The sequence below is a fragment of the Leptinotarsa decemlineata genome, unplaced genomic scaffold, assembly GCF_025532065.1.
Source record: "Leptinotarsa decemlineata unplaced genomic scaffold, Ldec_3_MD MMD2_tig00000199_RagTag_RagTag, whole genome shotgun sequence".
NCBI classification, from domain to species: domain Eukaryota; kingdom Metazoa; phylum Arthropoda; class Insecta; order Coleoptera; family Chrysomelidae; genus Leptinotarsa; species Leptinotarsa decemlineata.
Window position 1 is genome coordinate 17,722,641 of NW_027412544.1, and position 27,709 is coordinate 17,750,349.

Sequence of the window (27,709 nt, forward strand, 5' to 3'; positions counted from 1 at the left end):
GCTCTTTTTCAGCACACTGTACTGCGCGCTTTGTGGTATTAGGTATTTCAAAATATTTTTTTTTTTAATTTCTTGGCGTCATATTTTTTGTTGGGCACAATGAATGCAGTAAAATACCTTATATGCCAAACACAATTTTTCTATGGTGAAGTAAACATGTTTTTTTTCTTGATAGCAATCTTCAAAAAAATGTTCGATACTAAAATCACTCTTCTGCCGAAGATCTATTCGTTGCATTTGATAATGATTTGTAAATGACATTTTCTTAATAAGAAATCCAGAGAATGAAGGAATTTTCAATAAATTGAAGAATACGTAATTATTTCGATGACTTGATCTATCCAGAGCCTGGATAGACGAATCAAATGCCAAAATCTAAACAATTTCAACTCATAGAAAGACATTCACGATAAACCGCTAGCCCTTCGAAATAAAAAAACTCTAAGTGAATTCTTGACAATATTTCAAGGTCTTGATGACACTTCATCATACTTTGATAATATTAGTTCATAATATGAGTGGTCAAACAGCTCGAAACCTGGTCTGCAACTGTCTTTCAATATTTGAGAGAGAGAGAGAGAGAGAGAGAATGTGTTTATTATCCAAGATACATGACCTTATTGACAAACACTGGTAAAAACAGAACATGTAAATAACTACATCCAGGTAAATATACAATTTCATAATTACAGGAAAATAATACATATAAATAATCACATCCAAGTAAAAGTACACATATATTATTACATTTAAACACCGTCAATTTCATATCGTTTTGTCATTAAAATATTCTGTCAGATTGTAATAGGCTTTAGATGCCAGTTTTTCATGTAACTTTTTCTTAAAAGTTTTAAGAGAATCCATGTTCTTTATAAATTCAGGAAGTTTATTATACAATTTAACACCAACGTAAATTTTATTGAGTCTTTGATCAGTGTGGATTTAGGGATGATTAATGATGAATTCATTGCATTCCGTGCAGTGCGATTGTTATTTTCATAAAAAGATTTATTTTTGTGAATGAGACATGTAGCTTCTAAAACTTAGATTGAGGTTAGTGTCAGTATTCCGTGTTTCAGGAAAAGAGGTTTGCAGGAACTGAACCTATTTACTTGGCACAAATACCGCACCGCTCGCTTTTGCAGAAAAATACACTTCATTACTACACGAACCCCAGAACTGGTTTGACTCAATGAGTGCAAAACAGACAGTTTTTTGCCGCAGCATAACCTAACTCTCTGGCTGTAGACCTGAGGGCAAAACCGCCGAATGAATTTCGAATTGGTATCTATGTTAAGTCCCAAAAATTTTATATTGTCTGATGATAGAGAGTCAGCACCTAATTCTATATCCGAAAGAAACCATTCAAATGTAAGAAATTTTGTTTTATTGAAATTCAAATATAGAAAATTTGCATCTCACCACGACTTGATTTTTTGAAGGTCTCTTGTAACATTTTTTCGAAGCGAATTCACATCTTCAGAGTGCCATAGAATGGTAGTGTCGTCGGAAAATAAAGTGAAGAAACCAGAAATATCTGAGAAGGAAAGATAATTTATATACAGAAGAAATATACGTGAACCTAATACTGATTCTTGGGGTACTCCCCAACTAACTTTCAGTAATCCGGATGTATGGACAGTTTTAACCAGTTGGTTTTGTCCTGTCAAATATGATTCCATCCACTTCAGGGCCATGTCTCTTATACCATTCCAGCACCATATGCAGGAAAAACTTCAGTGAAGAATCCTGCACTGACTGATGAATTGAAATTTTCGAGAGAAAAAGTTTTCAATAGAAAAAATTGTCATTTTTTGTCCAGTAAAAATCCTGACGTCACAAAAGAAACCGGATTTCAAGTAAAATTCGGTTTCAAAGAACTCTGCATGATAATGGACAACACATGGAATTGGCCAGCGAGATCACCCGATCTTAATCCATTAGATTTCTATCTGTGGTGAATGTTTGAAGAAAAAGTTCATAGAACACCCTTGCGTTTGAGAGATGGATTGTTAGAAAGGATTACCCAAACATTTGAAGAGTTGGATCCCAATGAAATCAGATCCGCCACGACAAAAGCAGTAAACACCCGCATTTTGAAGTGGTGAAGTGGAAGGGAATTGAAGTTATTCTTTTCTTGTTTTTCCTAATTTACCTAAACATATAGAAATTGTTCTTAACTCGCATAAATTTCTTGAGGTTCATTAGCGGTAGATTGGGATACCTTTCGTTGAAGTTTCTACATGGTCTGCTGATAATTTTATCACACTGTCCAAAAATAATGAACAAATTCGTAAGTATTTCGTTTGAATAGTTTTGTTCAATCGTTTTGGAGATATTCGAAATTTCTAAAGTGACTAAAATATCAATATTATTGGAGAATGTCACAACGTTACTGTCAAAACATGGCCTGCTTACATTTTCACAAATAAATGCTCATAAATCCCAAACTTGACTACTTAGGTATATGCATGATACATAGAAAAGAAGCAAATTTCAATAGCTTTTTGAATTCGTAATAATACACAGGGTGTTTTATTTGAAATAATTAACTTTCAATCACCCTGTATTGAAGTAACGGAGATTACTCAAAGATACCAGCATTTTTAGAGATCCGAAGAACAAAAATTGAAATTATATCATATTTCAAAAACGATAACAAATACGTATAGAGAAATATCAAGAAAAGTTGTTGGGTAATTGTTGTGTTCCATTTGAAAACTCAAAGTTGCTACTACTTTCTAATGGAAGTGGCATTACCGCATTACCAAGGGAAACACCCACAGACATATAAAAAACAATAGACAGAGCTGTTTACAAAATGTGTGTGTGCCAACATTAATTCTTACTTTACTACAAATTATTTTGTAGTAAAGCAGCGTTGTCCGATGAATAAAATATAATTATTTGTATTGCTTACTTTTCAATATTATCGTAGATATTATTATTTAATATTTCTTTGCAAACTGAATATATTTTGGCATACATTCTTATATGTGTAGAAATTTGTTTTTTGTCGAGTATGAATCCTTTAAATTGTATTTTTATTACAACAAGGTGGAATAACTTTCAGCTTATTTTGTAAATTTTGCGAAATCCGGCAACGCCGCTAGCAAAGTGCACAGCAAGCGGCCGCCATATTCCAATTTCATTTCATTGCTAATCGAAGTGGTGAATACTTGTGTTTGTGTTTATTTTAACTAATTTTGTGTTTATTACTGAAGCAAAGGTGTTAAAAAAAAATAAAACTATGGTGAGACAGTGTGTGGTGTGCCGGAAAATTGACTATTTGAACCCTAACCTATCTTTTCATAGGTGAGTTGTAAAAAATAAGGTAGTCATAGGCGGGTATGTGAATCCTCTTTTTAAACAATGTTTAAACATATTTTTACACATAATTAAGTAGATTGTAAAAAATAAACATACATATAAAAACATTATGTGCTGCTTATCTATAGAAAGCTTTAGACCAATAGTTCAAAAATTTCTTTAAAAATACTGATAGTTTTGAGTTAAGTATCAAAAACTGTACATAAGGCTTACTATGGTAGCATCTTTATTACTACAACACTATTGTCAAAATTCTTAGTTTCATATGTAAAAAATAGGTTAATACCTAGCCTTTAATGTACATAATTTTTCAATTATTTCTTTTAGTTTTCCAATAAGTCAAGCCCGAAGGAATACGTGGATGGTAACACTTGGATTTCAACCAAATAAAAAATTACCAAAGAGACCAGAAGTGTGTTCTAATCATTTTGAAGAAAATGATTTCACACAAAGGGCCAATGGATCAAAAATGTTAAGGAGAGATGCAGTCCCTTATTTAGCCGTCAGAGAAATTGGAAACAAAAGGTACAAAAATTGTATAGGTAGAGTTAATAAAAATCATAAATTATGTAAAAATTCTTTTACTCCAGAATCTGATTTGGAATCTACCTTTGGAATAAAACATAAAAAGGAACAGCAAACAACTAGGTATGTAACATAATTTGCTCTTTCTTTACATGTATTACATAATTTTTTCATTTTCATTAGGATATCTGAAATAAATTACCAGACCTCATCTGAATCTGAAAAACATGAGTCCGAGGAAGATTATAACAAGTTATTAAAGAGGTAATAAACAATGCAAATATGTGTATGTACATATATATATATATATATATATATATATATATATATATATATATATATACATATATATATATACATATATATATATATATATATATATATATATATATATATATATATATATATATATATATATGTATATGTATATATGTACAGTCATTTGTGGATACTGTTAAAGAAATACCAAAACCATTGGATGTGACATGTGAAGCTGGACCTTCAGGAATTTTGTAAGTGAATTATAATTTTGTTATGTTGAAAGTACCTACACAAGTACCTTAAAATAATATTAAATAAAAAATTAAACTTAAATTTTAGGTGGAATACTAAGGCTGTGTCTTCCTCTTCATCAAGTACTTCAACTGCATCTGAAGTGGAACAATTCTTGCAAGTTGAGGCTACCGTCACTAAAGAACTCAGTTGTGTAGAAGGAACTTCAATGTTCACAGAAGAACATGGAACACAAAGGTATATACTTTTACAAGTAAAATTTATGAACATGAGAGATTTATTAGCTTCATTGAAAATAAATAGTTGCAATTTCGTTTCAGCTGTGAAACAACTGGAGCTAGAAATACAAAACCCATAACCAAACTGGTAAAAAGGTAAAAAGTCAACAAGTTTATAGTAATATGAAAATATTTTATATTTTAATTTCTATTTAGAAAACGAAGATATGTAGGAGATCTGAATACCAGCGATTTTTCGTCTCCCACAAAGGCTAAGAAAAACTTCAAATTTCTAAAGGAAATGGTGCTAAGGCAGAGAAAAAAAATTAAATCCCTGCATAATACTGTAAGAAGACTTAAAGCACGCATTTCAACTTTAAACGATCTTTTGAAGTTATTAAAGGAAAAATTTAATATGTCAGATTCATCAGAATCGGTGATAAAGGTATTATAAAACAATAAATTTAAATAATACCAAAAAAAATAATTAAACAATTATTTTATAATTTAGGCTTCATTATCAGGGCCAGCACTTGAAATATTTGAAAGAATGTTATGTGGATCATCCTCTCACAAATACAATCCAGCTCTTCGCTCGTTTGCATTGACGCTTTCATTTTATTCTGCCAGTGCTTACAACTTTGTGAGAAACACCTTTAACCAGTCTTTGCCGCATCTTAAAACAATTTCAAAATGGTTTAGATCAGTAGATGGATCTCCAGGATTTACCCGAGAATCGTTGCAGGTAATGATATTCAACATTTGGCAAAACCAAAAATCTAGTCTATCTGTTTCACTATTTTACAACAAACAATAACAATTAATAACAAACCTTGTTTTATTTAATAATAATTTTTCTCTTTTGTTATTTTTCAGGCATTGAAAATAAAAAAAAATGCTTCTAGAGTAGACAAGCCTATACTTTGCAACCTTGTCCTTGACGAAATGTCAATACGAAAACAAGTAGAGTGGACAGGATCAAAATTCACAGGGTATATTGATATAGGATCAAAGATTGATGCAGATACACTTCCAGAAGCCAAAGAAGCCCTTGTGTTTATGCTTGTATGTCTTAATGATTCATGGAAAATTCCTGTCGGATATTTTCTTATAGATGGATTAGGTGCAACAGAAAAAGCTAACTTATTATTAAAATGTTTGGAATTTATTCACGAAAGTGGTGTGATTGTCACATCTGTAACATTTGATGGAGCGGCAATTAATTTAAGTATGGCTCAAAAATTAGGTGCTGATTTAAGCGATCCAACTAATTTAATTACCAGTTTCAAACACCCGATGACGGATGAAAACGTTTATATTTATTTGGATCCTTGTCATATGATAAAGCTTATAAGAAATTGCTTTGGTTCACAATATATCACAGATAAAGAAGGAAATGTAATAGATTGGAGTTTAATAACAAAACTCGTTGAAAAACAAAACATAGAAGGATTACATGCGGCAACAAAAATCAGACTAAGACATCTCCAGTGGACTCGCGAAAAAATGAAGGTTCGAATTGCGACCCAAACTTTAAGTAAAAGTGTTGCTGATGCCCTTCTATTTTTGAAAGAGAAGGACAAAACATTTTTGTCAGCAGAGCCTACATCAAATTTTATTTTAAAATTCAATAATATATTTGATATATTTAACTCTAAAACAAGGATGGCAAAATACTTTTTTAAAAAGCCATTATCATTAGCAACATCAGATTTTTTTTTAATTACTTTAAAGAAGTTGAAAATTATATAATAGGTTTAAAAATAGGAAATGTACCAGTTATTCAATCAAGAAGAAAAACTGGTTTTCTGGGCTTCTTAATTTGCATGAAAAGTATAAGAAATATGTATGAAGAACATGTCTGTAATAAAAAAAAATTACTATATATAACGACTTACAAACTGTCACAAGACCATCTCGAGCTGTTTTTTGGTGCCATAAGAAGGCGGGGTGGTTATAATAATAATCCTTCAGCAAGGCAATTTGAAACTGCATACAAAAGACTTATTGTCCATAGTGAGATAAGAGCATCTGACACAGGAAATGCTATAAATTTAGAACAAATTTCAATTCTAACTTGTGGTAGTGGAAATTTAACAGTTAATGATGATGGTGATAATCTCTTGGATTCTGAGGAGTTCAAAAAAGTGGAGGAAGTGGTAAATAATACAATTATCAATTATCCACATTATAATGATGCCAGTTGGAATTTAACAGATTTTGTGGAAGATGTGGTAACATATATTGCAGGTTTTGTAGTGAAAATGTTAAAAAAATGCATTACTTGTTTGAAATGTCAAGAATTATTAGAATGTAATAATTCTTACTCTCAGCTACAAAATAAAAAAATATATGGAAATTTAATAAATGCATCTACTTTTATAATAAAAGTTTGCAAAGGAGCAGAAAAATACTTTAGATATTTTAATAAAACCACTGGAATATTTAATAAAAACATTAAATACTTGATAAATATATTATCACTGAATACGATGAAAACATTACCAGCCAACATATATGATTATATGGGAGATCATATATTTGAAGAAACACCACTTGATGGTCACTGCCACCAACTAATTAGGCTGGTGTTGGAAAATTATTTTAAAATTCGCATTCATCACGAAGTTAATAAAAAAATGGATTCAATAAAAGTGAATAGAATAAGAAGTGTTCATACAAAAACAATTCTGTTTTGCAATCAGTAATAACTGATGTAATATATAATATGATGTTATATATATATGTAATCACTTCCTCTTTGACTATTTTATTTCCCTTTATATCACAAGAAGATACTTCATCTGTAAAACTTAATTAATTTCCGTTTACCACTTTTTCTTTCTTTTAAGTTATTTCTATGTTTTTTAACGTTTTTTATCCAATCAAATTTTAATTTTACTTTATGATGTCACATTTTTTTATATACTCTTATTCATATTTCATTTAACACCTACATGTAAGCAACTTGGATCTTTATTTTTGTATAAGTTTAATGTTCATATTTAAATTTACTTCAGGTATGTTATTTGATTTTTTACTTTTTTTTCATTATTACATTTGTTTTTTAGCCTGATGATGGCTCCTTAAGAGCCGAAACTAGTCGCTGTTACCACCTTTATATAACCTAATTGATAATAAAATTCTGTGACGTTAACTGTGAATTTTTACTTCCTTACAGTCATATTTGTTATATGGATGATTTACTTCATTCAAATAAATTTTTATTTTTTAAAATGTTTTTATTTAATAAACCTCACCAGACTTTGTATTGCATAAAAGAGCATAATTACTAACTAAACTATAAAATACATTACTTTTACTAACAATTTTAAAGTTTTAATAAAAACATTGTGTTTTCCTCCTTGGAGTAATAAATATTTGAATTTGATAGTTAAATAAATCATATTTTTTTAATAGTAGCAATAGATTACAAATTATTATCTACCTTCTTTTAAAAATCGAGAATATTGTGAAGAAATTTCCAAATGTAACCAATGCCCCCCTTATTTCTCCGTCTATGTTGTACTGTCGGCAGCCATATTCCAACAATAGTCATATGATTTACCTCCTCACCTCCCTTGACCCTAACAATGTTGGAATGTAAACATTTCGGATTTTATGAATGAATAGCTCTGTCTATTGTTTTTTATATGTCTGTGGAAACACCTTGATGTTAAATCGCAGTTGTTTGAAGTTTCATATCCTAGTCTCCAACATTATCAAAAATAATTCAGTTTCCAGAAACGGTCTTTGTAACTAACGGTTATAGAAGGATTTTAATTTGGGACAACGCAACACATTTTTGTTGTCACATATTCAAGTCATAGGTACCACAAACAAAATGGAATATTTCACAACTTTTCTGCCCCGACACCAAACGTTACGTCTGCTACTACGGTAAACATCATCAGAGGCATGCGAATTGACTGCGAGAACCGAGGTTCAATCTCAACAAAGACTAAGTCAGTGGATCACGGCCTATCAGGCCAGATTTTGTTCTTTTCAACGGATTACTCCAGTATACAGTCATATTGGATGATGGTTATTTTTACAATAGACATATTGATTTAAAGCAGGTGAAATATTAGAAATAGAAATCGGAACACTTATGTTCTGCTCCGACAGCTCTTTGGGATTATGTAACTGAATAATAAAAAAAATTCCAAATTGCTTTACAATTTTTTTATTTGGTTGATACCAGTTGTACTTCTTGAATATTTTTCAATTAGAGAAGGAGCATTACCTGATTATCTTCTCATATATCGACATCATTATTAGTTGATTAAATAGTATTCTAACAATGTAAAAAATTTTGACATTTCAATATACAGTACATTCCATTCAAAACGAGCCAACCTGAGTAACTATTGGTACAATGATTTTCAAGAAAAATAAAAAAGCACGTCAGCAATAGTATACAGGGGGACACATTTTGACATATTCACATTTGATGTTACTTTCCCTATCCCACTCCCGGAGCATGAAACCAATTTTTTTAATTGTGTTTTAATATTGTTTCGCATTATCAGATGCTCCAAGTATAAAACATATTATCTGGAGCTTATGGTTCGGGAGTTGGAGTGAAAAACGAGCAACCCTGAATAACTTTTGAAAAAATTATTTGCAGGTAAAATAAAAAAAAAGGTCACAATTATACAGGGGGCCACATTTTGAAATATTCGTTCTAGAGATAAGTGTGGAAGCAATAAATCAGAAAAAGATTTTTTTGAATTCTTGAATCAAAATCTGATGACTGGACAATGAGAAGAAAAAAATCTATTATAGTAAATGTTCACAAACATTTCCATCAACTTCTATATAATGGTACAAACGAGCTTCCATTGCCGCCCTCACCGGAGTAATTTCTCTGGAGTTATGCCTCATGGTATTCTCTCTCAAATCTTCTAATGTTGTTGATTCTATCTCATACACTCTAGACTTCAAATGACCCCATAGAAAGAAATCTACAGGAGTGAGATCCGGATACCCTGGTGGCAATTCTGTAGGACCAATTTCTGCCAATCCAGCGACCAGGAAAATGATAATTCAAAAATTGTCTCACAGGAGCTGCATAATTCACCATCCTGCTGAAAAACTATTTCGTTTTCGATTAAATCTATATACTTCTCAATTGCCCTATTGATGTACGGTATTATTCGATTCTCCAACATATCCAAATATTCATCACTAGTCATATTATCATCGATAAAAAAAGGTCCTATGATGTGGTCACCTAAAATTTCTGCCCAAACATTCAGTTTTTGAGATCGTTGGGTATGAACTTGATGGTATAAATAATAAATAATAATTTTTTTAAGTATACTTCACAAAAACACCTATGAAAACTAGGTAACAGATTGTACAGGAGGTCATTCAGGGTGGCTCGTTATCAACTCAAATAATTTTTAGCTTCTAAACTATGAGTTGCAGACCATAATGTATTCTACATTGTTGAAATCTGTTCATCGTGGAACATTTGATAATGCAAAACAATCGATCCATTTAAAATATAAATGGTGACATGCTCTGGGGATGCGATTGGGGAAGTAACATCAAATGTGAATATATGAAAATGTGTCCCCCTGTATGCTATGGTTGACGTGTTTTTTTAAATTTTTTCTGTAAATCATTGTACCAAAAGTTATTCAGGGTGGCTCGTTTCAAATGGAATGCATTGTAGATATTCAATATTCGAACCAACCGCATTTGTAACAGAATCTTCGAAAAGGTTACAAGTAACAGGCCTGGAACTAATTTATTCTTGCAATTTGTCGGTTTCAAGTTCCCGGATGATGAAAAAACGGTTGGGAAGTAATGTATTTGTATAAAGTTATTATGAACGCACAGATTGAAACTATACAGGTTCATCAAACACTCGAAATTGTACACAATCATGGCACGTGTCTAATGTTGAAAGTAAATATTATGAATGAACAGCTCACACCCCGTGTGTATGCATGAAGTAAACTACAGGTAAATTAGTAATTGAAATGGTTACATATTATCCATCCCTGTGTTTCGGGTCAACCATTACCGACATTTCTGTTGAACGTTTAATCAATTTAGTGAGATTGAAACTCAAAAACATTGAAGTTGAGTTCATGACGTTCGTTTTCAAAGTCACTTTGAGATTTGGATTTTTTACGTGTGAAATACTACACATAAGTCCCGAAAAAACTCAGCATAACTTTTTCCTTTCGGCTTTAACTTCCCCATGTTAATGAGAAAAAAAAGTGGAAAAGTTACAAAGGAAAGATGAAAGCAATTGTGCGAACATGATAAAGTGGATTTTCATGTAATTCAATGTTCATATGAGAGTAGTTATTTCGGAAGTATTTTTCCTTTCGTGTGATCAAAAGTTCACGTGAAAGTGATTGTTTCGATAGGGAATTTGTATCTGAAAGTAACTACCATGCATAATCTACACATTTATGAAGAGTTTATACTGAACATAATTGCTTTCTCCCTTCGTTTGGAAGTTTTTCACATTTTTTTCAATAATAATGGAGAAGCGAAAGCCAAAAAGCTGTTTTCCCAATAACTAATTTCTCCTAAGATATATATGCCTTTCTCAATTCAAACTTCTCCTCCTTATGTAGAAACTTTTTCGGCTAAATAATTATCTTCCTTTTGCCACATCATAATATAATATTTTGTATAGTCTAAAAGTCTAAACTGTAGATTTACTTTTTTTCCTGAGATATGTTATGTAATGTCGTCACACAAAATGTGTTTGACTATTTCGCTTCTAGGAGTTCATAGTTCCGAACAAAAATATGTAAATATATGAATTTGCACTTTCATCGAAATCAACCTGGAAGACCAAACGCTCTATCTTTGTTAGCTATCTGACTTGAGTTGAGTATTCCTTCCTCATTTGATATTTTCCACTTAACAAATGTTCGGAATTCTTTCCCTACAGAGTGCTTAGAAAATGTATCAAATAAATTCTGTTTTTTCTGCCGTCTTGAAGAAAAAAACATTTCAAATTATACAACGAAATAAGTTCCAACTTGAACTGAACCATGTTTTGTGTGAACAAAAAAAGTTAAAACATTTTCTAACGCCTTTTATTCACTTTCAGAAAGCTTCAGTTCTGATTAATGTTCCAATATTGTGGTCATTCTAACAGCCTAGGCTGTCAATGGATTTTATTGCTTCATATCCAATTAAAAGGACCCACTGACGATACAATCTGTTGTAACGATCGTACAATAGGTAAACTGTAGCTGAACTATATCCATCCAACAAACAAACTAATCCAAACAAAGATAGATGCGTGATCAAAGCATAATCAACACGCACATTTGCATCTATTGGGTAAAATAAAGAAGCCTTCTTACGCTGGCAAATCAGATTCAACTGCAATCGGCTGTTGTTCATTGTTACAGTGTCGGAGTGGTTAGTAACGTTTTAACGCCAGTGGTGTGTACATATATAGGTTTGAAGTTTGAAAATTTTAAAATGTCAAAAAAGAGATGTTGGTCGTTTCTTAATGCGACTCCGTACAAACAGCCTTATCTGGGAGATCACGTGCACTATGTATGATAATGTTTTGGAGCACTATATTGCTTAGATGAAAAGACTATAACGATTTGCCAATAGACGTGAAAAAAATCAAAGGTGTCCGTTACATAACTATTTTTGAGAAATTCTCGTTATTTCAAACTGAAATGAATATAAAAAATAAATGAAATAATTCACTGTATTATGAATGTTCAGTTTTCAAACTATTTATAGTTTCTCCATCACATGTACTACATATCTTTTAATTTTCTTATAGCACTCTTCCCATTTTACCTATACTCAAATGATACTGAGAATAAAAAAATACCTTTTAAAAAAAGTTTGAGAACAATAGCTTGAACAGATATTTTTAAAAAACTTTTGCTACTAAAATTTCATCCTAGAGTGTACTACAACGAAACGGCTTACGTGCGATAGATCTCGACTGCTCACATTTTTAATTCTTCTTGTATGTGAGTAATTCTATACCCACAATCATCCAACTCGATGCTGAATTGACTGAACTGTTCAATTTGTATTGAATTTTCAAAAACTTTGACAGCAATGAAATTGAATTAATAATTATCAGGATTATTTTTATTCATATTCAATAACTTGAAATCTGATCATTATACCTCAATGATATTACGTACTTAACAAATCTAAAAAGTCCAGAGTGTCTGTAAGACCCAAATTGTTCGACTACTTTGCATTCGTAACTGGTATTCTTGGTTTTGTTTTTGAATATGTCTCACAATTTCATTTCACATTCATATTAATATTTACCTTACTTCAATGTTAACTACTCATGATTTTTTTTATAACTTTGACTTTGCGAATGATATTTCGAGAGAAACTTTGACGATACCTACTATTCCAAAACAGTAGGAACTAATTTATCAGAAATGACTGACGTTTTTGCCTTAAATCTTTCCCTTGCAGTGGCATTCGGAAATTATACTAAACAGATGAGGAAAAATTATGATGAAATATATAGAATCACAACCTTGACAAAAATGTTTTTGTTTAAATGCAATAAGGAGTTATAAATATTTCAACTAGGGAGCCAGCCACGGGAAAAAAGGCGCGTTCATAAAACAAAATTACCTTTTCATCACTGTTTCTCCATGTCCTTAAATTTCCAATGGGTGAATTTATATTTAGTATCAGCATTGCACCCGTGCGGAGCCGGGGCGTCTCGATAGTACTTCTATATATGAGCAGACAGTAAGCGCAGAACTGAAAAGCGATTGCATCATATTTAGAACGACTAGATATCTGTTGCTGAAAAGTTTCCTTATCGATTTATATTATTCATATATTATCTAATATATTATGTTAAATTTTGCTAAGTGATTGAAAAGTATTTCTTACTATTGACTCTACTTTTTGTGTGATTCATTTAAAATCTTAAAAATTATGTACCTAACTAGTAATTGAATCAGTAACTGTTAAGACAATATAGATACGATACCTAATAATCTATTAAACATTATTCAAATAAGGTTACAAATGCATTTTATATAATTCTATATTCTTTATTGATGAACTGGGAAAAATATTCTCTTCACTTAGAATTTTTCAGTACTGTTATTGTTCAAAGGAAATGACCTCCTTCTGAATTAATTTATTATCAAGTTGGGAACAGTACATACATTTAGAAATTGGATTTCTGTATTATATAATTTGAAAAAAAACATTGAAGATTGAGATTTTTTCTCACAAAATTTACAAGATAAGTCGTATATAAAAGAAGTGGGTCCGAAGACTTAAATCCAGTAAACGTGTTTGGTATAAGCGACGTTGCCAGATTCTTGTAAATGAGCATATTTCTGAACCTATTATGTTTATGTGTATACTATAATTCCTAAGTAAGCATTAAATTCTCATAAATGACTAATGTTTTTGACATAATATGTCTTGCAGTGGCGTACGGAAATTATACTAAACCAATGAGGAAAATTGATGAAACACAATGTTTTCGTTTTAATGCAATAATACTTTTGAGAATTTAGTGCATACTATCATGGAATTGTACTATAGTAGGTATAACATTGAATTTATCATGCTTGTACCACAGAGTTGTATCATACAATCATAAAAAATCTCGAGTCTTCTTGAATTCTTACATCAGATATATCTTCAATATTTTTTTTAAACGATCGATAGAATCTGTATTTTTGATTTCTGAGTCATATTTGTCTTTACTGGCGGAATACGAAAGTAATTCATTGATCTGGTTGAATATTGGTGAAGTTCAAAATTATAACATATCTAGTAAGTACTAGCAACAAGACGTCCGTTATGTTTTGATTTCAAAAATGGAAATCTCTGTCTGATATAATTAATATTATTCAACTGATAAACCATCCAAAACTATCCATGATAGAAGGTGTCTGTTACATGATAAAATGCCATACCTACATTGAGCGGTTTTGTGGTTTCTGAAAACTGTTAATATGATTATGGTTCAGTAAGTACAAAATAGTGGAGCAATACTTCAAATGGGGGACTAAAATACTATTATATATCACCATTTCTGTCCAAGTAATAGGACATCTGAATGAAAAGTTTGAAAGTAATAATTTTCAGGGTGTGGTTTACGTAGTCAGTTATAATACCAAGTATTTGCTTTTTTAAAATTCTGTTTCGACAGTATTTCAATCTGGTTTGCTTCCGCATATATTTGTTTCATGTGTATTTATTTTTGAAAGATTATTGTAACACAATTCATAAATACGATTCATTGAATAGTTTATAGTTTCTTTTAAAATTATCTGGTCTGTGAATAAAAAATAGTTGAGGCTGTCAACTATAAACAAGTATGTTTTATACATTTCGGCCTCTGCTACTACATCATCTATATAAATCTAGAGGAGTAAGAGACCCATCCTATGGTACTCCTAATTCATTTAATCTTCCTTCAGAGAATGTGATATTCAAAAATAACTTTGATTTTCCACCTTCATTTCAATGCTTTACTCACAATAACGATATTTTCCATTACCAGCACAAATGCATTTTTATCCACGTTTCATTCACATTTCTCATCAAAAGCTGATACTTGGCAAAAGTTGAAGAATTTTATGTGATTAACTTGTAAATATAACTTGCAATGTTTCCTTATATATGGTATGTTGATCTAATTATCCAAATTATATTGTATGGAATATTTTCTTTTTTACACATGTGGCAACACCGCGTACCTAATCGCTCGTATGTTTCGTTTAACTGCATGGCACAAGACCCGGTCAGTCGCGCGTGTTTTGTTTTAGTACGCGCTAAGTTCGAAAAAGGTTTCTGTCCGTTATCTTACCGTTTTGTTTTGACGAATTTGATAGTTCCTTGCCTTGTTTGACAGCCTATTGTTTTAATGACTGACTTTTGGATTAGTACAAAACTAACAATTAAATGATTGGTGTTTGTTTTCCAGTTATAATTCGGCAACGTTTGTGTTCTGTGACCTATTTGTTGTGTTTATTTTATTTTGGAAACTAGTATCTAGGTATGTTTATATTAAGTAATACTTTTGCGATTATTTTTAGTGTTCGAGTCAGCTTCTGAATTGATTTTGGCAGTGAACCGCATCTCAGTCATTTTGAAAGATTTTCAAACAGTTTTTCCCGCCAATATGTTTGAAAAAAATCAGTTGGCAAGATTTTAATTGAATACTTCTTCCCAAATGTTTTAGCAAAACTGGTCTCAGTAATAATAGTAAAAGCAGATAATTTCATGAGAATAGATATCCCTTTCATTGAAATATTAAATTGAACTTCATTTTGATCACCAGTTTTCGCAAAGAAAACAAAAATATAACGGGTGATACTTTTTTCGGCCCATATAAAAATATAGAATTGGTGATGATATCTCGATGATGAAACTTCGGATTAATAATCTGTAAAATCCATCTTGTACAGTTGACATCGCCAATGAGAAAGTATTTTTGTTTTTCAAGATTGCCTTAAATAAATAAGGCTAGGCAAACATGAAATTGGCGACTTTCAGATGAGTATCATATAATATATTTTGAATATAATTGAAATTTTATAAATTTCAAATTGTCATTTTACTAGATTCTGAAATAGACAACTTTTTATGTTTCAACCGACTTTGTGTCTCTCACAGTAATATATAATCTAATCAAATTATTCAAAGTACAGGCAGTATTGAATGCGATGTATAGTTACACCACGCTGGACATTGGATTATATCCGACAGACATTTGTACAATATACCTCACAAAGATTAGTCTTGCAGATGATTCAGCCTGGTCCTGTTGGATGAATGAGAAATATCTGCAAGACTAACCTCTGTGAGTTTCCTTGCATACATTTCTGTCGGAGTGGTATTAATGTCCAGGGTGGTATTAATCGGAAAAGTAGTTGTTTTCTGGTAGGCATTTATCAGAACCTAGTGTGTAGGTAATTTGTGAGAGATGAATGTTTCGAGATTCTATTCGAAACATTTATTTACTTGACAAAGTGGTTAAGGCTTTCGCGGCCGATGTTTTCAGTGTCACAATTTTCCGGGTTTGAAGGCCGTGTATTTTTAGAATTTCTTCCTGACGTTTCGTTGGCGCGAGTGGCTAGCTTCTTCAGAGGTTTATCCTAGGAATTCGCGGAATTCTAAGAAGTTCCGGAATAGCGAACAGCATGACCACAGGTAGAAAAGGGTCAACGAACGTTATTGACAATTCACCAAATTCAGGTACAGGTATTATAACACGAGACTACCTGAATCAATATAAATACGCTTTATGTTATTTACCTAAGCCAGATACAGGTAATAACACACCAAACTACCTTGAGAGTCAACATAAATACGTGACGCAGCCGTAATATCCAGTCATCAGAGATATTAACTCATGATGTATACCTAAACCTCTGAGGAAGCTAGCCACTCGCGCCAGCGAAACGGCAGGAATAAACTCCAAAACTTTCACATTTGAATTCTACATGAAACTAACTACATAGTGAACTATGTTTCCAACTCATTAATAAAATTTCTATACATTTCATTGTTATTTAGTTTCCAGTTGTATCTAGCATTTCCATTAAAAAATCATAGTATCTCAAATGAAATATTATTTTTCAAAAGTGTAACGGAATACAAGGTGTTCCATTTGAGAAAACACAACTTTGATAAGTCACCCTGTTGACTTTAACATAATTTCTTTGTAAGAATTGTGATATGTAATGGTCCAAAGAATAATGTCGATATGGATTCCGATTTTTTTTTATGAATACACATCTAGGTACTCATAGAACATAATTTCCGAGAGCATTTCAAAAAGTCAAACAATACGAGAACAGATGTCAAATTTTTATTGTGATATGATATTACTGACCGATACATAATAACGTAGTGAAAAACACTTTACGTTTCCACTTGACAGTTTACAAAACCGCGACACGTATTTTACTATCCATTAGCATCTTCACAATGTATTGTGACTCCTGTTCACGGTTTTGTGAACTGTCAAGTGGAAATCTCAGATAAAAATGTTTTTTTTTAATACGTTTTATTATTATGATTTTAGATACATATTATGTCATCAAAAATTCTATTACATATTTACCTAAGTGTTTCTGCAAAACGGTGAATTTATCGCTTTTCGCATTATCATTACCATGTCAATAAAAAAATGCAGTGCTTTTTAACATTACCGATAAGATTAGATATTGCTGTCATATTTTTAATAGCATGCATTTTTCCAAGGAATTTTCATAGTCGATTTGTATTTCAATAATATCAGGAATTAATTATTGAATTCATTTTAAGTACACCATGATAAAAATGACGTCTCTCGACGTGCTTTAGCAAATTAGCATCGCGCGTCAAGAGACGTTATTTTTGTTTTGGTTTCAGAAAATGGTTATCCGTTGATTCAATTTTTTCTATGATAAATAGTAGGAATGATTTTCGCAAATATATTTGGACATTTTGTGATAATTAAATACAAGTAATTGGTACCTAATTATACTTTACAACTTTTCGAGTTCATATATTCATTTTTACATTCAATTGATAATAATAATAATGATCGACTTTATTCATTGAATAATTACAAATCAAACAGAATGGAGCATTCGATGAAAATCGAAGATCAGCATATGCTGTATTTGGATTTACCCATTTCAGAATCAAAATGTTACGTTCAGTGGTGATATCTTTGATTACAACCGACTACTATATCTATTGAAATTAATTTTTGTTGAAAAATGTTCAGGTTCGTCCATATAAATTCAAAATAATGTTCTCAGTTCATAACTTTTTTATAAAAATATAACATGTTTTCCTGACCTAATCTAACCTTTTTTGCGAAAATTCAACATCGCTTTTTCTTCAATGAATGCTTAATATATTATTTGTTCACTATTCGGATTTATCCTTAACAAAACTGAAACTCTTTTGCCTTGTCTGAAAATTTTTCCTGTCATCAAAAGTTGTATAAACTTTTTTTTCAAATAACCACATAAATAGTATTTTATTGTATTTGGGATGAGAGATCTACCACCAATCATCTTGGGTTAGCACAAATTGAGTATTTTGTCGATTCCATGGATGTTGTGTTTGAAAGGGAAACGGCTCACTCATAAAGGATTGTTCTTCACGGACAGTTGAGTCTAGCAATAGATTCAGGATTCAGCTTAACATCACTGACGAGAGCTGTAGCAGGTCGAAACAACGCTGCCTGATGTTGAATAATTAATGCTTTTTTTGTACTCTGATTTCATCTTGTTGTCTGTACTAGTGATGAAAGTTGTAGAAAAATACAGAAAGCAATTTATCAATCAATGTCGAAACGTGAACTGACCCCCTTGGATACCCTTGTTTATCTTGAACAAGAAAGATTTAGTTCTCTATCGATTTCATGGATGGCGTCCCCGTAAGTGGAGATGTCTATGTTTCTTACTTACAGAATTGTTCCTTCAAGAGCAGACGAGTTGAAAACCCCCTTTTTGTTCGACATGTTTGGTTTCCTTTTTTTCGTGAAAGCATATAATAATATTATGATGCAGGAGAATTTCATTATCTTACAAATTGTTGAATTTATGATCAGATTTCCTTCTAGTGATGAGAATATATACAGTGCATTCCATTAAAACGAGCCACCCTGAATAACTTTTGGTACATTGTTTTGCCTTATCAGATGCTCCAAGATGAGCAGATTTCAACAAAGTATAAAACATATGGTCTGAAGCTTATGGTTCGAGAGCTACAAATTATTTGAGTTGAAAACGAGCAACCCTGAATAACTTTTGAACCAATGATTCACAGGAAAAATAAAAAAAACCCAACAATTACACACGAGGCCACATTTTGATATATTCGTTCTAGAGACAAATATGGAATCAATAAGTCAGAAAAAGAGATTTTTTTATGAAACATGAAGCTTATGGTTCGAGAGCCACAAATTATTTGAGTTGAAAACGAGCAACCCTGAATAACTTTTGAACCAATGATTCACAGGAAAAATAAAAAAAAGGTCAACAATTATAAACGAGGCCACATTTTGATATAATCGTTCTGGAGACAACGATAGAAGAAGCAATAAGTCATGAAAAGAGATTTTTTCATTAAGTCTTGAATCAAAATTTGATGACTGGACAATGAGAACAAAATTTTCTATAGTAAATGTTGAAAAAGCGTTTCCACCAACTTCCATGCAATGGTAAAATGAGCTTCCATTGCCGCCCTTACATGGTTGAGAATCTCGGGAGTTATTTCTGTGCAATGTCTCATGATATTCTCTCTCAAAACTTGTTGATCTCATACACTTCAGATTTCAAATGACCCTATAGAAAAAATCTATAGGAGTGAGATCCAGAGCCATGGTGGCCATTCTATTGGACCTCTTTTGCCAATCCAGCGACCAGGAAAATGTTCATCCAAAAATTGTCGCACTGAAGCTGCATAATGAGGAGGTGCACCATCCTGCTGAAAAACTATTTCGTTTTCGAATGAATTTATATCCTTCTCAATTGCCCTATTGATGCACGGTATTATGCGATTCTCCAACATAACCAAATATTTCTCACTAGTCCTGCCTGAACATTCAGTTTATGAGGTCGTTGAGTATGAACTTGACGGTTTAAATGAGGATTCATATCACTCCAATATCGACAATTTGGCCAATTCACCTCTCCATTTAAACTAAACCTACATTCATCCGAAAAACGAATTTTATACAAGAAATTCTGATGCTAGTTGATCCGTTCAGTGAGACTTTTACAAAACTCGATACGTCTATCGAAATCATTTTCGTTCAATTCATGATATAGTCTAATCTTATATGGATGAAATTCGTACTTATGAAGGATCCTGAAAACATTTGTATGACTGATTCCTGATTCTTAGTAAGAGATTGCGAATTTTTCATTAGTCCAACGTGCCCTAAAACTGCACTACAAATAGCTTCATCGTTGACAACTCCTGAACGGTTATGGTTTTTATTGTTAACAGATCCAGTTACGAGACAAGATATCAGAGTCGGACAAAATGTTTATAATAAGGAGGTCGTTTGAAAAATATTTCAGTTCTCCAAGAATGACCTTCACTTATTCTAAATTTGATAGTCGGTTGCTGAGTTATTGATGTTTGAATTTGAGACTGAGAATTTCGTAACTCCGCCACCCTATATCTGATTTTTTGAAATGAATGTTGATTGTAAAGAGAAATGAATTAGTTACATATTTTGTAATAGATACGTGTTAATTTAAATGACATATAACGGTAGAATTTTATTTTAACCTTGTTTTCATTCATTTTATACATGAAAAAAAATTTTTGGAGAAATGTACGAAATGTTCTCCTTCAACCCCCTGACTATTTTCGAACTCATCTCTACCATTTTGAAATATTTCTGAGGTAGTGCTACCACAAGTTTCGGAAATTCTGTCTTTATGTTTCCATATTGTCTCAGCTTGCGTAAAATAAAATTTCGAATTGATAAAGTCAGTCAGATTTTCCTCTAGATATATCTGTTTAAACAATCTGTTTGAAATCTGTTTTTCCGTTAATCAGCTGTCGCCCCCATACGAACGACAACTCTCAGAAATTGAGAAACGAGGTCTCACCTTTTAACGTGTGATTCCTAACACGGTTGAGAGTATGAGACCAACAATATGATTTCCCAATATTCCTGCTATTTATGACATTTATTTTCTCAGAAGTTTGAGTGTGATCTTTTCGAAAAATATATGGGTTTATGTCTGACCAACATCGCATATTATGGCGGTTGACATTTTCTATCTGTTTCTCGTCTAAGATACACTTCCACTTGTTATCAGTGAACATCCTTTCTGCCATATGAAAATTACGGCCTGTTTCAGTGTGTTTATATGAAAATAACTGTTTCAGGAGGGCTTCCTTCCAGTTGGTGTCTGAAAGTTACTTCTTTGCATGATCTACACATCCATGTATAGAGTTACTTATTTTTAAATTGATTACTTCCTTCCTTTCTTTGGAAAATTCCCACATTTTTTTGTATAAAGATGGAGTAGTGAAAAGCCAAAAACCTTCAATTTTATTCTGAATACGATTCATTTTCCTAATTCTTTCTTTTACAAACTTTGTGTAACCGGTGATAACAAACTTTGGAGCTCTTTTGCTAGAGAAGTTACAAATTATCATTTTTTCCGGTCTTCAATTTATACACCAGAAGCTCCGCAACCGGTTATCCAAATTCAAAACAGTAAAGGTTGTTGTATAGAGAATTGAAATACATTCAGGCCGAAGGTCACAAGTCACCCTTTTCTCTTTGAAAATAAAGTTAATAGTGCCCTCTTCGCGGCTAGTGATGTCACGCCATTGACTTTTTTATCGAAAAGTACTAAATATAATTTTTGCCCCGTACTGTGCAATGAAATTAGAATGCGATACACTATTTCGATGAAATGAATTATTCAATTATCTAGGCTAGGGTAACTACACCTCACTTAACCCTACCTGGAGCAGTACAAACTATATGGAATTTATCCTATTCATTCGATTATTTAGAGTTACTACTTCCTACCTGAAAAACTATGGAAAATGTTCATTTCTACTACTTAAACACATTTCGAAATCAAAATGCGGTACTATTTCATACATAGAATTCACCAGTATTTTTTTTCGTAAAAGGGTCCCTTGATGGATTGCGCAGTTGCATCCTCTCATAGAACTGAATAATTAAATTTTAGGAAATCGGTATGAGAAGTTCAAGTTAGTAGTTGATAGAAAGTTATTATTTTCGAAACATATCCTTCGCATGAACTTGCAAAAATCTCGGTAGACGAACAGAGAAGATACACAATGATAGTTAATCCATAGGTTTCATAACATGACACAAACACACCATTTAAATTTTCGCATGGATTTCGTAGTACTGGTAAAATTGAGTGTTTTTTTTTAATTTCTAGATTTAGAATTTTCATATAGGAAACTCTTTGGGTCATTACACATATTAACCGAGATATTAACTACATCGACGAAAATGAAAGTTAGTATATTACCATGTACATGAGTGGAGAGTGTGAAACTATTTCTTTCCCGAAGCTGGATATCAGTGTGTGTAACTTAAATCGACTAATTTCTGATTGGATTACATTAAATCAAGTGAACGACTATTTTCCATATTATTTTTAAAATTTCAAATTTGTTTCAATTTGAGGTCACTTCATTGACATATTGTATACATATAGGCATACCCTAAACTTATAAACCATGCAATGATCTTCAAACACATCCATTGGAAACGAGAATATCATAAATATTTACATTTGCAAATATTGGTCCATTGTAAAATCAACATTTGACATTTGCTCGTTTTAAAAAACTGCTGTGGAATTTTAATGGTTCGTGGAATATTTCAATGCAACTGATAAGGAAATAATATTTACTTGGGAACTATAATAAACTAACTGAACTACTTAATGAATGTATACAGTGTGTAAAAGCCACATGGAATTAATTCATTGTTTCGGTTACTAGGCATATTTTAAAAAATCCCGAAACACGTCAAATGTAAATTACCTATAATTTGATATCTTTCAACGTAAAAATGCCACCCCTACCTTCAACTCCCTTCGAATGACAGGTATAACCTCCAATTTTTTAAATATGAAGTATAGGTTTGTGATATATCGTCTCTTCATTCTCTATTGGGAAATATTGTTGCTTTCAAGTTTATTGCAACAATTAAGATAAAATAAATTAAAATCACGTGGTTACCGGAATTCGATAAAATACACTTAAAAACTTAAATATGATGCAAAACATAAGGAAATGTAGAATACGAAAAAGAACTATGGATGTTAACGAAGTAAATGTTCAAAATGTTCACCGCGAACGTCTTGGCAACATCCTAATATCAAATAAAACAGTCTTCTAACATTATTTAACATGAATTTTATTAGTTCAGACTTCCATTGTCTGATATTATATAAAATGATTTGAAATCCTTGAGAGAACTAATAAAAAAAGAATTAAAAATGAATAGCTAAAAATAATAATTATATTAAGCAGAAAAACCTGAAATGAAATAGTAGGAAAATAAAATACAAGTAAATATAGAACAATGGAACAAAAAATAAAAAAGTTAAGGGATTAGGTGATCGCGCTGTCCATTCAATCGAATCTCGCCTCCCTATCCAACGATTGGAAATGTTGTATCGAGGTATTGCCGGACATTAACTTGGTAATGTGGTGGTGCTCCATCCTGCTGAAACCATATCGTATTCACTGGAACTTGAAGATTTCCTGGATCAGGATATACATTTGCTAAACTTAGAATGACAACAATTTGAAGTAGTGCCAAATAATTAACGCCATTCAAGGTGCCTTCGATGAAAAAGGGATCAATGATATGGTTTCCTACAATTCCTGCCCAAACATTAACCTTTTGAGAGTATTGCCTGTGTTCTTCTCTCATCCAGTGAGGATTTTTCGTTGACCAGTAGTGGCAATTTTGCCGATTATCATGACCCTTAAATCGTCTTCCATGAGCTCCTGAGTAGTTATCATTTTATAGGGATGCATTTTATTTTCTTTTAATATGTTTACTATCGATGTATGGCTCACATTGAATGTAGTGGATACCTGTCTACTCGATGTATGAGGGTTTTCCTCAAACTCAAGCATTACATCTAATTTTGATCTTATACGTAATAATTCTGAATAAAAAACCGATAAATATTAGAGATAATTACTAACATAGAGGAAATACATAACAAATTAGAGGTATTATAAACAGTTACTTAGTTTAGCATAGGATCAATAACAGGTAGTAGTTACGTAATACGAACCGGTGTAGTTAACTAATATCAACAGATAGTAGTTGGGCCACTAGCATGTAAAAACACTAACTTAGTACTAAAATTCAGTCATAATGATCTCCTGAGGACGCTAACTTGGTTAGCGAAACGCGCGTCGAGGGACCGTAATTTTTGTTCGGTTGTGGAGAAAGTGGTTTCAATAGTTTCAATAGAAAGTTTACATCATCGATCGTCACACTTATATGATAAAAAGTTGATATATGGAATTGAGTAATATTTGAAAATTATACAATTATTAATAGGGTGTGGAGTGTCTGACTCCCTCTGCACAGTGAGTACGGAAAAACGGTAAAAAAATAACTGTTGACTAGCCTTGGGGGTAGCCACTTGCGACGTATCTTCCAAATTGTTCGGATCTGAGTAACTCTGCAACCTATTTGTGCTTTTACCTACATCCTACTGATGAAGGAACTATTTCAAATTTGTGAGAACTTTAAGTGTGTGTGAGAAAAAATGCTTTTGGTATTTTTTAAAAATTTGATTGCTACAATTTAACTTGCTATCGAGTCCTGTCTACTGCGCCGAAGGGAAGCAAAGACCATAAAAATGAGAAGAAGAACTTGCTAACAAGCTCATTTTCAATGAAAACCTTGTCTGAAATTCCTCAACAGAGTGTTGTTACAGAAAGAACAAAACTGGAGAATGTGGTAGATTTGAATGCATTATATGATGACGACTTACGAGTACATCTGGGTGTACTGTATCTGGGTGTACGGTTAATAAGATCCTTATGTCTTGTGTTGCAATGGTGAGTTTTTGAATAATTATGAATTCTCATAATCAATATAGCACCAATATATGAGGGGTATATTCATGTGCTACTTCGCTCAAAATATTCTCGAATTATGCTATGAAAAAGTCTATGAGGCGTGAAAAAATATCATCAACTTTTCATATTCACCTGAATCTTTGTAAATCATAAGATCCTACAAAACTGAAAGAATATTATTATTTTAGATAAAGACTAAAAAATTGTGTGTATCAATGAATCAACCACTATTCAATTCGATTTGAAATATAAACAGATTTGGCCGTAGAGAATGAACGTTATATGGTTATATGAGTGGTATTGCGTACATGAACCCACTGACAGACAATGTTTACTTCCAAACGAGTAGGAGTGGAATTGTATGAATCAAACATTATTGCCTAACTAATATATATTGGAGTTTATGATTTCGGTTGAAATAAATGGACCTATGCGAAAGTCAACATGAATTAACAACCTTTTGGAGCACTTCGTCTCATGAGTATTCAATATCAGATACATTTTCAACAATTTTGATATAACATTCTTATTTTTGGGAAAGAAAGTTTTTGGCTTTCTACTACTCCATCTTGATACAAAAAAAGAAGGATGAGGGAGTCTTCCAAAGAAAGGAAGGAAGTAACTCTATACATGGATGTGTAGATCATGCAAAGAAGTAACTTTCAGACACAAACTGAAAGAAAGTCCTCCTGAAACAGCTACTTTCATATAAACATTGAATTATACGAAAGAAAAAATCCTTTCGGAACAAATACTTCTATATGAACACTGAATTATACAGAAGATACTTTTCTCTACTCAGTTTGGATTTCAAACATTCGTTGTGGAATAAAAATCAGATATCATTCACATGAGTTCTACTTTAAATGAATGGTAACAAATTGCACTTACATAGAACACTGCCATCCTCACTGGTATACACCGATGTTTCGCCTTAAGACACTTGCTCTAATGCTCTTCAGTACCAAATTGGATAACATTATAGAAAATACACACACTTAATTCATGAATTACTATTTTTTAATGTTACCTCCTCGATTATGTTACTTACACCCCTAACCCAGGGTAAGAATCACTACAACATTTTTAATGGCATTCGGCATCAAGTACGTTATAGTTTCAAAGCCCTTGAAATTTCAGAATTCGCTCTAATACTTATAAGAAATACATTGTAAAATTTTAATTGTGTTTACCTGCTTCCTCAGTCGATGATTCCAATTTCATTTCTTTATTCTCATCGTTTTTGTTTTTTAGTCACATTTGTCACATTAAGTAAATGATATGATACAAACATATAAAGAACGTGAAATAGGAAAATTTCCTTATGAATATCAGTTATAAGCATTAATTGTCTGCAATACCATGATTTCTTCCATTCCGAAAATGGTTGTATCAACAATGTTACTGCTCGAACTGGAAAGGTAGGTAATGAAAATCGAAAAATCGAAGTCCTTCAATTAATGAAGCTAGTGAAGTTGCAGTTTTGTATGCGTTCACCTAAATCCCATGTTAAGTAGGAGGCAACTATCGTCTGTATCTGGAATCAACCTAACTAGCGTCCAAGCCATTTTGAAGAAGAACAAATTCCATCCATGAGTGAGCGAGTGGTGACCAATCCACAGTTTCTCTTCAATAGTATCGTTTCTCTGGTGCATGCAATTTTTTCATGAACGGTTAGGTGAATCGCCGCAATTGCCGTTATTGGTCTCAACGTATGGGCTGGTATTTTTGGTGATCGACTGGTGGAACCATTTTTTGACCAGGTAACTTTACCGACAAAATGTATTTACAATTACTGGATGATGTGAATGTTCCTGCTTTGACTGATATAAATGGAAAATATCAATAATATCATGGATATCATTCGATTTTACTACAGGACAGTTCTCTTCCGCATTTTGCTTCACGTGTTCGTCAGTAACTGACCAACTTTTTTCACGGCATTGAATTTGTGGAAGAGGCAGCATTAAATGGTCTCCTCGGTCACTAGATTTGTTTCTCCTAGATTTCTTTTCGTAAGAACACCTAAAAAGTAAAATCTATGGAACACGACACGTATCTTTATAAGATTTACGTCATCGAATGCCGACGAATCACTCCACAAAAGCTTCGGAATGTGAGGTATTGGACCGAACTTTGATATTTGAAGACTATTATAGAGGAAATTGCAAGGACAAAACGATACCTTACTTGACCCCTATTGCCATTAAAAAATGCTAGGGTGGTTCTCATCCTGGGTTAGGAGTGAAAATGAAATGTCGGAGAGAAGTTTCCCCATCTAATCAAAAATCGAAATGTAGTTGATATTGTCTCTTGTTTTTAACCCAGATTTTTCAAATAAGTTCTGTTGTTAATACATCCATCCTCATTAATAATGTGGACCTTCTTCAGAAAAATACTTTTTGTATGATTGGTTTCTCTATTTTGTGAAAAAAAGGCTTTTCGGCTTTCCACTTGTCTTTTTTATACAAAGATGTATACCTGAAGATGGAGAAATAGCAAGCCAAAAAACCTGTTTTACCAAAAAC

The 27,709-nt window shown here is 32.1% G+C and overlaps 2 protein-coding genes across 8 annotated transcripts in view; both read left to right on the forward strand.

Annotated features, from left to right (window-relative positions):
* sick (sickie) overlaps positions 1-27,709 on the forward strand; it is a 678,280-nt gene that overhangs the window by 303,938 nt on the left and 346,633 nt on the right. The window lies entirely within an intron of this gene.
* LOC141481481 (uncharacterized) lies at positions 2,776-5,055 on the forward strand. 5 transcript variants are annotated; one of them, XM_074173099.1, is made up of 7 exons: positions 2,776-3,855; positions 3,921-3,978; positions 4,039-4,119; positions 4,294-4,367; positions 4,456-4,605; positions 4,689-4,742; positions 4,803-5,055. In XM_074173099.1, the coding sequence occupies exons 5-7, from the start codon at positions 4,577-4,579 to the stop codon at positions 5,038-5,040; spliced, it is 321 nt and encodes a 106-aa protein (XP_074029200.1). In that variant the 5' UTR covers positions 2,776-3,855; positions 3,921-3,978; positions 4,039-4,119; positions 4,294-4,367; positions 4,456-4,576; the 3' UTR covers positions 5,041-5,055. The 5 variants fall into 5 exon arrangements, with proteins under 5 accessions (XP_074029200.1, XP_074029203.1, XP_074029201.1 ...); XM_074173102.1 differs by having other exon boundaries at positions 4,316-4,367; XM_074173100.1 differs by having other exon boundaries at positions 4,294-4,605.

Bases quoted from the DNA above. Each gene is read 5' to 3' on its own strand.
- LOC141481481 (XM_074173100.1), top strand. From the start codon at position 4,577: ATGTTCACAGAAGAACATGGAACACAAAG. The intron at 4,606-4,688 runs GTATATACTTTT...ATTTCGTTTCAG, and splicing joins GAAGAACATGGAACACAAAG to CTGTGAAACAACTGGAGCTA. The intron at 4,743-4,802 runs GTAAAAAGTCAA...ATTTCTATTTAG, and splicing joins ATAACCAAACTGGTAAAAAG to AAAACGAAGATATGTAGGAG.